Genomic DNA, 14,923 nt, shown 5'->3' on the forward strand with positions numbered 1-14,923 from the left:
TATTCTATTTATATTATTAATTTATTTTTAAAATGTTTTCTGTTTAATGTATTTACTTAAAATCATTTTGCAATTAGAGAAAGTGTATGTTTTGCATCAATTTTCTCCTCATTGTTAATTTAATTTTCTGCATTATAATTCTATTATAAGTTGTTTACTATTTATAAGTCAAGTTTATTTCTATCATATTTTTCTGAAAAACTTCAAATGTGTTGTTTTATATTGTATAAAATATGCTTAGGAATTATTTTCTTGGAGCATTAAGATCTCTTTAAATGACTTTGGATTAAAAATTATATATTTATATTTATATTATAAAATTAAATAAATTTATTCTTAAAGTAAAATATTACTCATGTCCACTTTCTTTTTATTTTGCATAAAATTCAGATAAATATGAACTTTTCTCCAAATGTTTGTTACAAAATAAAATAAATCATTAAAAATTCCGAATTCCCTTTCATTATTTTTTCCTTTACTGCTTCTTCTTTTTTTCTTATTTTTAAATATTTATAAAATTTTCCAGATAGAAAATTTTATAACTTTTTTCTAAAATAAATTAATTTTAATTAATTAATTAATCTCTTAAGTCAAATAATCTTTCAGTAAAACTAATATATAAATGATATATTTAGAACATCTTAAATTATTCTTACTTGATATACACTATATCTTATTCATCCTAAGTTAAAATGAAAATAAAATAAAATGCAATAAAATAAAAAAATATTTGGCTAATATTTTCTCGTCTCTACTTTTAATATGATTTGTTCTAAATGCATAATTCAGTTGGATTTACTTCTGCTTCTTGAAAACTGCTGCAACGAAACACATATATGTTTAATTATTATTAATTTCCTACGTTTTGAATATTTTATTTTCATCAGTTTTAATACTAGCAATGATATCCTTTATAAATTGTTTTATTACGTATAGAATTAAAAAATCCGAATAAATACGTCTAATCTATAATCACTGTTTAAATATTTCCTACTTAGATTTTAATATAATAATATAAAAACTGCATAATAAATAAATTAAAATAAAATTTGTTTACTACATGATATACAAGAAATTAAAGATAATCAGATTTTATTCAGTTACTTTAAGGTTTTTTGCTATTATAGTTAAATTCTTGTCAGATTTTAATGCGTGACTTATAATTCCAGTAATGTCTTTTATGAAATATTTCTTATTGTTTAAAAAAACTGTAAAGAAATAATTAATAAATGCTTGTTTTGATGCCATAAAATCCTTACAATAAATTTTTGTGGCTATATCGTGAATATTTTTAATAGGAGAATGTAATGAGCGGAAATGAACTCCTACATAATCCTAAGATAGTAACTTCGTAGATGTCTTAGGAGTATGTAGGCTTTAGAGGGAATAGGATAATAGAGGATAGAAATAAATACTTTACTTAAAACATATTTAATATATGGTTTTATTTTAAAGTATAATTTTTCTTTTAATTTTAATAGCTAAATTTTGAGACCCCTTGATTTATGAGGCTCCAGGCATGCGCCTGTTCGGAAATCCGCCACTGCCTATCCTCAAAATTAAGTCTTTTGCCTTTTAATAATAGTTTAAAATATTTTAAAAAATGTTAATAAAATATGATAACAGATGGCGCCACCAAATGTTTCCGGAAAAGTTAATCAACTCATTTCTGGATTTTCTCTAGAACAATTAATAAAAACATAATCATCAATCAATATATATTATAAAGGTAAGTGTACAATGTGCGTGCCGCTAAAACTCAAAAAGAGTCCCGGTACGATCAAGGGAGTTATATTGTGTATTGTGTGGTAGCCCTCTATCCCCCATCCATGAAGAAGGTTCCCATTTTTACCTGAAGGGCGTGCTGTTGAAGATATAAGGGCTGGAAGTTTCGCCTTCTAGAAATTTCTAGAACAGTCCAGAACATTCGAGAGTATTCGAGAGCATTCCACAACATTCCAGCTACAACATCAACGAACTACTTCAACATATTGCTCACAACAAACCACTCCATAATGACAATCAAAAAATTTGCAACGTTATCATGGACCGGATCAACAACACTGGCGGAATTATTTACTTGGACGCACTAGGAAGCACCGGGAAAACGTTTCTAATAAATCTATTGCTGGCGGAAATACCTGCTAAACAACACATCGCACTTGCACTGGAATCATCCGGCATTGCAGCCACACTTATGGAAGGAAAACGTACTGCCCATTCGGCCCTACAACTACCGTTGAATATAGCCGAAGAACAATTCCCGGTATGTAAAATCTCAAGTGGATCTTGACGGGGTGAACTTCTAAAACAAGCTAAAATTATCTTCTGGGACCAATGCACAATGGCCCATAAAAAATCACTCGAAGTCATGGACAGAACATTATAAGACTTGAGAGGAAACTCTGAAGTGATGGGAGGAGCTCTACTCATACTCTCAGGAGATTTTTGACAAACACTTCCAGTTATCCCCAATTCAACACCAGCAGACGAGATCAATACATGCTTTAAAAAATCACATCTCTGGCCATACATACAAATACTGCGACTAACAAAAAATATGAGAGTTGAACTCTCGAAAGACGAAACAACAGCACATTTTGCTCAAAAACTTTTACAAATAGGCGAAGGCACATATCCCACTGACCAGACGACCGGCCTCATTGAACTCAACAGTGATTTTTGCAACATAGCCACTACTGAAAACGAACTCATCGACCAAATTTATCCAAACATTGTTCACAACTATACCAATCCGGAGTGGTTATTTCAAAGGGCAATTTTGGCAACTAAAAATAATATCATCTTTAATATTCAAAAGAAAATTTCCGGTGAGAAGAGAATATACAAATCGATCGACACGATGGTAAACGTTGAAGAAAGTGTCAACTTCCCTACAGAATTTCTAAACTGTTTGCAAATACCAGGAATGCCATTACACTGCCTTCGACTGAAAATTGGATCTCCGATCATACTACTCAGAAATCTGAACTCACCAAAACTATGTAATGGAACAAGGATGATCGTCAAACAGCTATCGAATAACACGATCGAAGCCGAACTTATGACTCGAAAGGACAAAGGACACACAGTATTTATTCCCAGAATACCACTGATCTCTACTGAACTGCCATTCCAATTTACAAGACTGCAATTTCCAATCAAATTAGCCTATAGTTTTACAATTAACAAAGCGCAAGGACACACTTTCTCACGGTCAACTATACGTAGCTTGCTCTCGAGTAGTAAATTCGAAAAATTTGTAAACATATACCACGAATAACAAAATGAAAAAACGTTGTTTATAAACAAGTATTGTAAATAGAATATGTTTTCAATAAAACTTTTTACCTCTTATATTTTAAAGTTTATCCTTTTATTACAACTACCCACACAATCTCATATCAACTCCCTGAGCGAAGCCGGGTACCCCAGCTAGTCTCTATAAATCGGAAAGTTGTCAAAACGGAAAATTAGGACCATTACCGTGGCGCCACTTTCCGTTTTTTATTTAATCCATAAATTTTTATTGCTTTCGGGTAGGGTGGGGTCTCATATTTATGACTCATTCTGACTTCATTTCACTTTCCTCAGCCTTTAATTAATAGTACGAATTGGATACTTTCTGTAAAAATCTACTGAAATTAAATATAAAAATTAACTTGGAAAATTTAAATTAATAATTAAATTCTAAGTAATTTGGAACTAGAGGATAAATAACAATTAATATAAAAGTGACTAATTAACATGTGATAGATAAAATCGAATATAATCGATTATTGACATGTGACAAAAAATACATCAGTTACAGTAGAATAATATAGTTTTATAAATACAATTTAAATGGCGAATATGAATACAAAAATGTACTGTTATAGCGGTTTTTATATATAAGCCTATATAGGGTGGTCCTATGACTATGACTATGGCTAACCTATAATATATAAAAGACCCTTCTACACTAAATAATCATGAATATAAAAGCTTGAAACTAAATTTTGCCCTTAAATCACCAAGCCTAAGTTATAGTCTTTTGTGTAAGTCCACCCATGTACAATATGTAGTGTTGTGTGTGGTAATTGCATATTTTTAATAAAACAATTCCAAAAATTACAATGATCAAGCATTCTTGTACTTGGGATTTCTAAATTCGTAATTTTTAGATTAATATAAAAGAATTTTTTATGATTATCACACAATTATTGCAGTAATATGTCTGAATAGATGAAAACGATAAATGGGATAAACGAAAAAATAGATAAATGCAGTAATATGTCTGAATAGATGAAAATATCTTAGAAAACGTTTCTAAGATATTAACAATTTTGTACGTTTATATCATGGTTCATATATTGGCTTATATATGGCGTATACTGCGTGAAAAGACAGTATAATATTGCTAAATCTTTACTTCAATATTTACAGAAGGATCGTTATCCCATTTCCATGTACGTTTGTTATCTTTTTATAGAGTTGCAAACTCTGAAATTCCAAGATTTTGTTAGATCATTTAACTCAGAAACTGTTGCGTTTTTGACCTATGTTTACTAAGAAGTTCTTTACTCAGTATTGTATGTAATATCTACCAAATAAATGCCAAANGTTTTAAGCTAACGAACTAAAAGTTTAATTTCTTTTAAAATTAAATGAAGAATCACTAAAGTTAAAACTACATAATCAATTCTAAAGTCTTTTTTTTAATTGTTTATTTGTTGACTTTTCAATGAATAAGTCTTTGAACACAATACAAAGGTTGTCTAACTGGTTTAATCCTGCTTTTAATTGCAGATTGTGCAATAAATGCGGAAACATCTGGATGAAATGTTTCAATGGAATATTCCATAAATGAGGTTTTTTATAGATTAATTATATCAGTACTTTTGAAGATGACACGATTTCAACACACTGACTTAAGTTTAGAGTGAAGTGGACCTTCGATAAGATACAATACTATTAAAAAATTTTTTTCGTATTAATTAATTTTTTTTTTAAATTTCATTTTTACTTAGTAAATTATTTATAAAATAGATGAGAATTATAAGCATCCTCGTGTAAATATGATAGTCTATATAATTGTTTGGGTTACACAACTTTAGCCCCTATATACAAAGAACATGTTACATAACAAATTCTTCAGATTGTCTTACACAACGATCAACACCTCTTGATTAGTCATTGTTATAAATTAAACGATCAAATATAATTATAAAATATACTATAAAAATGTATTAGTTTTTATAAATACAATTTAAATGGCGAATATGAATACAAAAATGTACTGTTATAGCGGTTTTTATATATAAGCCTATATAGGGTGGTCCTATGACTATGACTATGGCTAACCTATAATATATAAAAGACCCTTCTACACTAAATAATCATGAATATAAAAGCTTGAAACTAAATTTTGCCCTTAAATCACGAAGCCTAAGTTATAGTCTTTTGTGTAAGTCCACCCATGTACAATATGTAGTGTTGTGTGTGGTAATTGCATATTTTTAATAAAACAATTCCAAAAATTACAATGATCAAGCATTCTTGTACTTGGGATTTCTAAATTCGTAATTTTTAGATTAATATAAAAGAATTTTTTATGATTATCACACAATTATTGCAGTAATATGTCTGAATAGATGAAAACGATAAATGGGATAAACGAAAAAATAGATAAATGCAGTAATATGTCTGAATAGATGAAAATATCTTAGAAAACGTTTCTAAGATATTAACAATTTTGTACGTTTATATCATGGTTCATATATTGGCTTATATATGGCGTATACTGCGTGAAAAGACAGAGTAATATTGCTAAATCTTTACTTCAATATTTACAGAAGGGTCGTTATCCCATTTCCATGTACGTTTGTTATCTTTTTATAGAGTTGCACACTCTGAAATTCCAAGTTTTTGTTAGATTATTTAACTCAGAAACTATTGCGTTTTTGACCTATGTTTACTAAGAAGTTCTTTACTCAGTATTGTATGTAATATCTACCAAATAAATGCCAAATACTTTTTTAATACCCAGTATAACTCGTAATGTTGATGTGAGATTCACATAATGTGACTTAAATATTAAACGAAAATATTAAATGAAACATTCCACAATGAGAAAACTTTAAATAATGTTAATCTTGACAATATAATTTTTAAAACATTTTAAAAATGAAAAATAAGGGGACAAAGCGAACGTTACAATTGTACATTGTACACGCACAGCACTATAGTGTGTTGCAGACCGGAGTCAAATCCCCGGTCTGCAACACACACTACAGTCAAAACTGTTAGTAACTTCTATATATAATTTTACTTTCTTTAAATCATTAATAGGAAACATTTATGCTGTAAATCAAAGGTTCACAACCTTTACTATCGACTTTTTCCAAAAACCGAATTTAACTCGTCGATCCTTTCTAAGCCAATACAAAATAATTAAACATAATTAAACATTTCTGTGTCTATACTGTCTACTCAAACATACAGGTAAAAATAATTAATAATTAAACATTACTTTAATAAAATTTATATATAATAATACCTGATATATCTTTTATTATTTCCATCCCGTAGTAATTAAGCGAACTGCCAGATAAATCTATTGATCCCTCGGAAAACTAGCAAATAGATTGATTGAAAGCCTCTATTGAGAATCAATAAATTGATAAAATTCTTCAAAACTTCTGCTTATTATTGTAAAAATAATATAAGATAATTAAAAAAAATACACAGTTATTAGGGGAGACCGGGGCAAGATCGGCATGTTAAGCTTTACTTAAATTTTGGGTAATAAATACTGCTGTAAACTGAAAAAAAAGCTTTGCATATTGTCTATTGGAATGTTACCTTACTATAGAACTGGTTAAAATCAGTTTGGAAATAAAAATAATTAAAATAATTACAACTTTACAAGAAGAGAGAAATTGACGAAGTTGCCCCGGGTATAGGGGCAAGATCGGCAACTTCTCTCTTTTTGTAAAGTTGTAATTATTTTAATTATTTTTATTAAAGTTGCCCCTGGTATAGGGGCAACAGTAATGGGGCAAGATAGGCACGTATATAAAATTATGTTATTAACAATGTATAAGTTGGAATTCACTATTAAAACAAAGAAATACAAATCCAACACCCATTTAATATTATTACAACGAAATGCAAGTTCAAAGACATATATACATGAATAACAAATGCAAACATGTTTTCATTTATCATCTGTTTGATTTTTATCCTTTGCTTCTAATGTGGCTTTATGTTGCCGATCTTACCCCGCTAGTCATGATTTCGAAACATTAAGTACAACCCTGAGAACAGAATGCCAAGCCACGATCTGGCCACGTGAATAAGTTGAAGTTACATCCTTCTAACAGGAAAAGTAACTTTCGTTATCATGGAATTATAACAAAACCTGCCAATTCAATATAAATGGAAAAAAAATATTATATGGAATTGAACGAAAATGAAAATTTGCTTGATAATTCAACTACGCTTGTTGGAGAACAATAAAAACACTACACTCAACAAGCCACCAATAAAACTCAACTGCCTAACCTATAACCAAAGTCTCCTTTTAATTTGTTTTTAAAAAAAAGCGCTTGACAAACTTGCCCCGCATGCCGAAGTTGCCCCGGTCTCCCCTATCTTTCAAAAACTAATAGAATCTATTGTTATTTATTCAAATAAAAAATAAAATTCATTGACATTCTTTAACAGAAACGAATAGAGGAGAAAATCTCTTTAGCCTATATAACATATAAGAGGCCTTTCCCCATCAAATAATAATTTAAAAGCGCGAGGTTCTAAATTGTACAAACTGTACTCTCATAGCGTGAGAACCAAACTGTAACTTACTTAGCTTAGAACTAAATCAGGCTCTGTATAGAGGTATTTATTAAAATAAAAAATAGTATCAAGAACAGATATAACTATTTAATAACCTAATTTTTTATTTCGTCTTTTTGTTACGACGTAATTATGCATAGTTATGCAAGGTTATTATTGTATACGTTTAACCTTGTATATCCATAGAAGGTTAAATATAAATATAAAATTTGGAAATATTCAAATGAATACAATAGTTATATAAATAGGAGTCTTCTAACCGAATTTAAGAGCTTTTTGTCTTTATTTCACCATTATCATTCCCGAAATTAATCATAACTTTACACTTAAGTTATAACCTTTATAATGCGAGTCCAAATAATTTAAAACTTTAAAATTTTATTATTTTATAACATTACAATTAAAACATATAGTCTAACTAAATCAAAAAACAAAACACCTTAATTTGCTGAGAAAAATTTGTTTTTTGATTTATATACTATTGCTGAGTGTGTGTACATCAATTATAGTCTAACATATGCACTGGAGAAGAAAGAGGTAGATCCCCCGAAAGCCCTAAAAAATATGAATAAAATGAATAAAAGACAGATTTTTTCGTCATTTTTTAAAAGAAATTTTAATTTATATCATATATTTTTTTATATATAAAAGGCTAATGACTAGGATCTTTATTGCCTGAGGCCTGCACCAAATGTCCTGCTAATCCTTTTATATCTTGGCCTGCTTATAAACATCTAACAGTCCAACAATAAAATTTCATACAGCTTAAACATTTTATATCTATATCTTTCATTTTAACAAAATAGTAGGTTCCAGCAATTTATTTTACATTTCTTTCTATTTTCTATAAATTCCCTGGAATATTAATTAAGTTATTATTAGAATAATAATATATCTTTAAGCTAATCGAAAAGAAAAATGATAAATTTCAAAATATTATATTTATTTTAGGAATTTCTATTAATTTTATAATATAAATATTGTTTTTAAGATTTCAAAAAACGAATAAAAACGTTACACAAAGCTTGCGAAAGTATAACTTACAAAATAATGTTTGTAATATCTCATCGATCAATAAACTATTTCATAACTTGAACAAATATCTTAAATTTGATAATTTATTGTCACAGTGTGTATCATAGTATAAAAATTAATAATTCGAAAAGTGTAGAAGAAAATAACATCCTTGAAAGTCTAAAAGATAATAACATCCTTGAAACTGTAGAGTTATGGGATGTGAAAAGTCAATATTGTAGAAAATGATTACAAGCATAAAAATGACATGTAATTCAAGTGTAAAAGTTTTTCTGAATTAAAAATGAACTTACATATTTTATAAAATTTTAATAAAATTTCAAATTATATACAAAAATTCATTTGGTTCAACAAAAATGTAAGCTGTAGAAACAATATATAGTCTATATAAGTCGTTTTTTTCTATGTAAAGTTACATTAAATATTAAATGACTTGTCATCATCAATTCTAAGAATTTATATGCTAATGTAAATATTTTACAAAAATAAATAAATATATTTTTGCTGACGTGCATAATTTTTATTTTCTTGTTTATATTTAAATTTTAACAAATAAACTTTTATATAAATTCTATAGTATAAACTGTGAAATTGTAGATACGAACAAAGTCAGATTCTAACCTAAACAAAATACACTTTAGGTCCTCATGCTTATAAATTTATGATTATTTGATGAAGAGACTTCTTATATTTTAGAGTCACAATGTCTAAATCCAACCATGGATATGACTAACTAATTAATATTTACTGTATGTGAATTAAATACTTTTAGTAAAAATATTCTTGTTTTCATTTCCTCTTATTTTTACTTTGGCTTCAGCACAAAACGTTTATCTTCAGATCTTTTATTACTTGGCACTTAAAATTTTCAGGATGCGTTCTAATTGTTTAAGAATAAGTATATTGTTAACTTCTGTTTTCTAAATGTTTATAGTAAGTGTAAATATATAAAAATTCAGGAATAAATTATTGAGTTTATAAAGTATTTCATTATAAATCTTTATTTTAAAGTTTAGGGCCGAATTTTATATAAGTTAAACAAGTTACAGTTTAGTACCTCAAGCTTTTAAATTTATTATTATTTGAAGAAAGGAAGGACCTCTTACTCGTTAAAACTTAGTCTAAATCTTACTTTTTAGTTGAATAGGTTTGATTGAAGATATACAGTTTATTAAAATATACAGAATATTTTTAAAATTAGAGATTAAAAATTTTTATACTAGCATATAACATGCATGTCATGTCTTTCTAAATGTTCAATTTATTTTTATTTCTCTTTCACACTTATCAGTAACGATAAATGTACAGAAATGGGTTTGATAGTAACATACAAGGTAAAAGACTTGAAGAACAATGAAACTTGAAAAAAATTTAAGAGAAAGAAACTGACTCTACAGACAAAGATATTCGTGAATTAGTAAACAAAGACTCGATCTGTCTTTAAGGATCAGTTGAATCAACTAAAGAAGAGCTATCATTATATTTTCATATTACAATTACATTATGAAATCGTTTAAATTACATTAAAGTTTAAAATTTTACCTACGAATACAACAAACAACAAAATTTCAAAGACAAAACATAGAAAACATAGCTCACATATAAGATTTTAGCATTAAATAAAAAATGTCTAACAAAATAAATTAAAATTTATAATAATTTTATGTAAATTAAAATTGATTTAAATAATTAAAAATGAATTAATTAAGTAGATACTCTATATTTTTATTTATTTTACTACGATATCTCGTTTACGCAATTTGTAATTCTGTAAATAGTTGTCTTGAATGTCAGCTTTATAGGCCAGACGTTAAACCGTCGTGCCAATTCTATAATAAATGAATTAACTAATTACATAACGAAACTTTAAAACAGTAAAAAAAAAATCTATGCGGTAGAGTAGGCCTACAGACATTTTATTATTTTTTTTTCCTACACGTGTCACGACCACGCGTTAATAAATGAATCAATTTCGCGACTACGTCAAAATAGCCAACTTTCCGATTGGCTCGATCATCGTTACGTTACGGCGCGGTACGTTGGGAGTTTATTATTGGTGGATACATCCCACGTGATCGCACACCTATTTCTTCTTAGCCTCTCGCCGTTCGGAAGTCTTTTTAAGTATGGCCATGTTATGTGGCGTATCGGCAACTTCTAGATACGCAAAATTTGCTTTAAAATGCGGTTATAGATATAATTACACGATTCTAAGATGTAAATCAAGTTCGGCGACCGTTGTAACATCAGAAACTACAGTTGTTTCTTCGCAGACGGAAAGAATCAGGCAACCAGATCCACTGGACCTGACATTTGAAGACACCAAGTCGGCCTACAAGAGTAAAACAACATGGGAGTTATTCAGAGCATTTTTGGTTTTAAAGTTAACTAAATATGATTATTTAGTGGAAAATCATCAAAAGGTGAGTAATTATTTAGTAGAAAATCATCAAAATGTTACTTAATACTAATTAAGTACATGTATTTTATGTTTATACATATAATACATGTATTTTAATTATTACTTTCTGGAAATTCCTACTTTAAACGTGAAAATACCTTTTTAATTGGAAAAATTTGCGCTTTACTTAATATAAAAAATAAATATTTAATTTTTGATTAANCGCTTAAATTTTTATTCGAAAGATTTAAACAGAAACTACTAAAACACGACTGTGTTTATATTTTACAAAAGACGTAACTTTATAAACTGGTTTTCTGTTTAAATTTTTGCAAATGATTGTGTTTTTCTCAGTACATGTAACCTTGAAACAGACTTTTATACAAAGGTCGCCAGTTCTGTTTCTTACTGGCTTTAAAAATATCATTTTGTTGTAGGAAGACCCGCGTGGAAGTAAACAAACAGGCGTGTTTGTTATTCAAGAGAATCCATTCATTTGCTTTAAGCTAGCGATGATTAGACTTTACCAAATTGCTGATAGATTTTTTTTAAAGTGATCAAAATAGAAGCAGTTTCAATAAAAAACAACAGATTTACTTCTAGAATAATTATCATCATGGCAGACTTCCTGCTGTGAAAATGGCGGTCGTACCCCTCATACCTTTAGCTTGTTGACGTTGGTTTTCACATTTTTTTTTTCAACTCGCAAACACTTTTTATCCCTTACTACGTCTGTAGTTTATATAACATTTACATAGTTAATTATTATATATAGCAATTTTATGCTAAAACTGCTATAACGCTAGATTATTGTATAGCGTGCAGCAGAAAATTATGGATTTTTTAATAATTTATTGGAAACAAAATTGAATATTTTTAAGATGCAATTGTCCTATATAAATAGAATTAAATATGCTTTAAAACTTGCGTTAAAAAAAAAATCTATAATAATATTGCATACGAGGCAAATAGGGCAACAGAAACGTACAGTTTTAAAGCAAAAATAGTAATAAAAAAATGTTGGAGAGAACATCAATAAAAACACGTGTTTTTACTATAGTTTGTATGCCGTCATCACGTGTATTTTTAGATAAGAAAATTCAAGATAATTATTATAAAAATAGACTATTTATCACTTATAACTGTCTGTGCACTGATATTAACAGTATCATTCTAATTAAATACTGTACTTCTGTAGGATATTATTTTGTAATACTTAAACTATGTTATAATTTTTAAAATGCAGTTACTTTTATTAAAAATTTTACGTAATAAATATATAATATATAATTGATTAAAAAATGTGTTTCAACATAAGGAAATAGAGCTCATTGAATTACTACATCTTAAATGGTATAAATTATGCATATGTATATGTCTTTAAAGTTTATAATATTATTAATTATTTAAAAAATAAAACAAATTTTAATGGAATTTCCTAGTTATATTATTACAATTCTATTTTTTTTTGTTTTTTTAATGAGAAATTTTATTCCATAAATATAGAATCTGTAAAAAATAGAATTTATTTTCATTATATAATAAAAGTTTCCAATAAATAGGAAATAAAAGTTGTCCTAGTAATGCTAAAAAATCTAGTTAAATGATAAGATATTACTAATATTGTGAACTAAAAAGAAAATATGAATAATGAAGCAAGAAGTAAGTAAAGCAGAGTAATTACTTAACAAATTCTTTCATAATATTATGTATAAGTTTATTTGTGACCTTCATAAATTAATTATTATAACCTGTTTTGAGAAATAAAGTAAATTTGTTTTATCAAATTGTATGTCAATGGCTTACGGAAGTTCAAAATTCAGACTTTGGGTATGGCAGCCCATTAGTTGTTCCAGCAATTCAGCTGTCAGACATTACTTCATAGCAAAGTGCACTCACACTCTAAGTAAAAATAGAAAGAGAATCTGATATAGTGTTTTGGCTTTGTAGTGTTTTTTAAAAATCTTTTTTTGGCGTGACCTCAATTTTCTAATTAGAGAATTGGCATAAAATTCCATGAAAGTAAACTTTTAAAGATGTCTTTTTGAATAATTTTGTGTAAATAAAGTCAAAATGAAATTTGTCTTGAAATTTTAAATTATATCTTATCTATAGAATTTACTTTTTCTTTCTTTTAATCACAAAATGATAAATCATCATTATTTTATAAATGATTACATTTAATCTTTTATCTTTTTAACCTTTTCCCCCACTTCCTTTATAATAATAATCTACATTTAACTGATTTATGTTCTACAATANCTAGTTAGCTGAGATTCATTTATTTATTTTGTAGCAATATTATATTTGTGTTTATAAACAATATTTATATATAAACAATGCACAATCGGTTTAAATTTCTTTTATTGAAATGAGAGAAATTGTGGTATAAGAATTTTGAATTTTGTTTACAGTTTAATCTATTTCTTAACCAAGCAAATTTTTTGATCAGTTATAGGACATTTAATCTTTTTTAAATGTAAAATAATGATTTAAATTGAATTTCTAATTGTGTCAAACAAAACTTGTCAAAGCAAAGTCTTAAATGAATAACTCCTATGAGTTCATTTAAATACTGTATTATCAAAATATGTTACTTTATTTCTAGGAACCACAGTATTTCTTTAATATTGTTACTCTGGGCATTAATTTTTTAATAAAATTTTATTTCTGGTAATTAAAATTAATCAAAACATAAATTTATTTTTNTTCATTATTGCAAATATTTATTAATATTTTGTTTGTGTATTTTGATGCAAAAGCTAATATAAATTTAAAAACATTAAAATATTACTGTTAGTTATTAGCGTTATAAAGATCAAACAGATTACTGAAGATTGAAACAATGGTTTTTCGGCAAACTATCTTCTCAGTTTCACAATGAAACAATTCATTATTCAGTTTAAAAAAAGTTTCCAATAAATAGGAAATAAAAGTTGTCCTAGTAATGCTAAAAAATCTAGTTAAATGATAAGATATTACTAATATTGTGAACTAAAAAGAAAATATGAATAATGAAGCAAGAAGTAAGTAAAGCAGAGTAATTACTTAACAAATTCTTTCATAATATTATGTATAAGTTTATTTGTGACCTTCATAAATTAATTATTATAACCTGTTTTGAGAAATAAAGTAAATTTGTTTTATCAAATTGTATGTCAATGGCTTACGGAAGTTCAAAATTCAGACTTTGGGTATGGCAGCCCATTAGTTGTTCCAGCAATTCAGCTGTCAGACATTACTTCATAGCAAAGTGCACTCACACTCTAAGTAAAAATAGAAAGAGAATCTGATATAGTGTTTTGGCTTTGTAGTGTTTTTTAAAAATCTTTTTTTGGCGTGACCTCAATTTTCTAATTAGAGAATTGGCATAAAATTCCATGAAAGTAAACTTTTAAAGATGTCTTTTTGAATAATTTTGTGTAAATAAAGTCAAAATGAAATTTGTCTTGAAATTTTAAATTATATCTTATCTATAGAATTTACTTTTTCTTTCTTTTAATCACAAAATGATAAATCATCATTATTTTATAAATGATTACATTTAATCTTTTATCTTTTTAACCTTTTCCCCCACTTCCTTTATAATAATAATCTACATTTAACTGATTTATGTTCTACAATATTTATAAATTGCAGCCAACGAAATAA

At 27.2% G+C, this 14,923-nt stretch overlaps 1 protein-coding gene across 1 annotated transcript in view; it reads left to right on the forward strand.

Annotated features, from left to right (window-relative positions):
- Window positions 1-10,955: 10,955 nt before the first annotated feature.
- Window positions 10,956-14,923, forward strand: part of LOC111619188 (proline dehydrogenase 1, mitochondrial-like) — a 35,061-nt gene continuing 31,093 nt past the window's right edge. Inside the window, exon 1 of the mRNA XM_023360876.1 lies at window positions 10,956-11,294. Coding sequence (XP_023216644.1) covers window positions 10,998-11,294 — 297 coding nt within the window. The 5' untranslated portion in view covers window positions 10,956-10,997. The remainder of the gene's footprint in view (window positions 11,295-14,923) is intronic.

Source organism: Centruroides sculpturatus, unplaced genomic scaffold (genome assembly GCF_000671375.1).
Source record: "Centruroides sculpturatus isolate CEXI.00-Female unplaced genomic scaffold, Cexi_2.0 scaffold223, whole genome shotgun sequence".
NCBI classification, from domain to species: Eukaryota; Metazoa; Arthropoda; class Arachnida; order Scorpiones; family Buthidae; genus Centruroides; species Centruroides sculpturatus.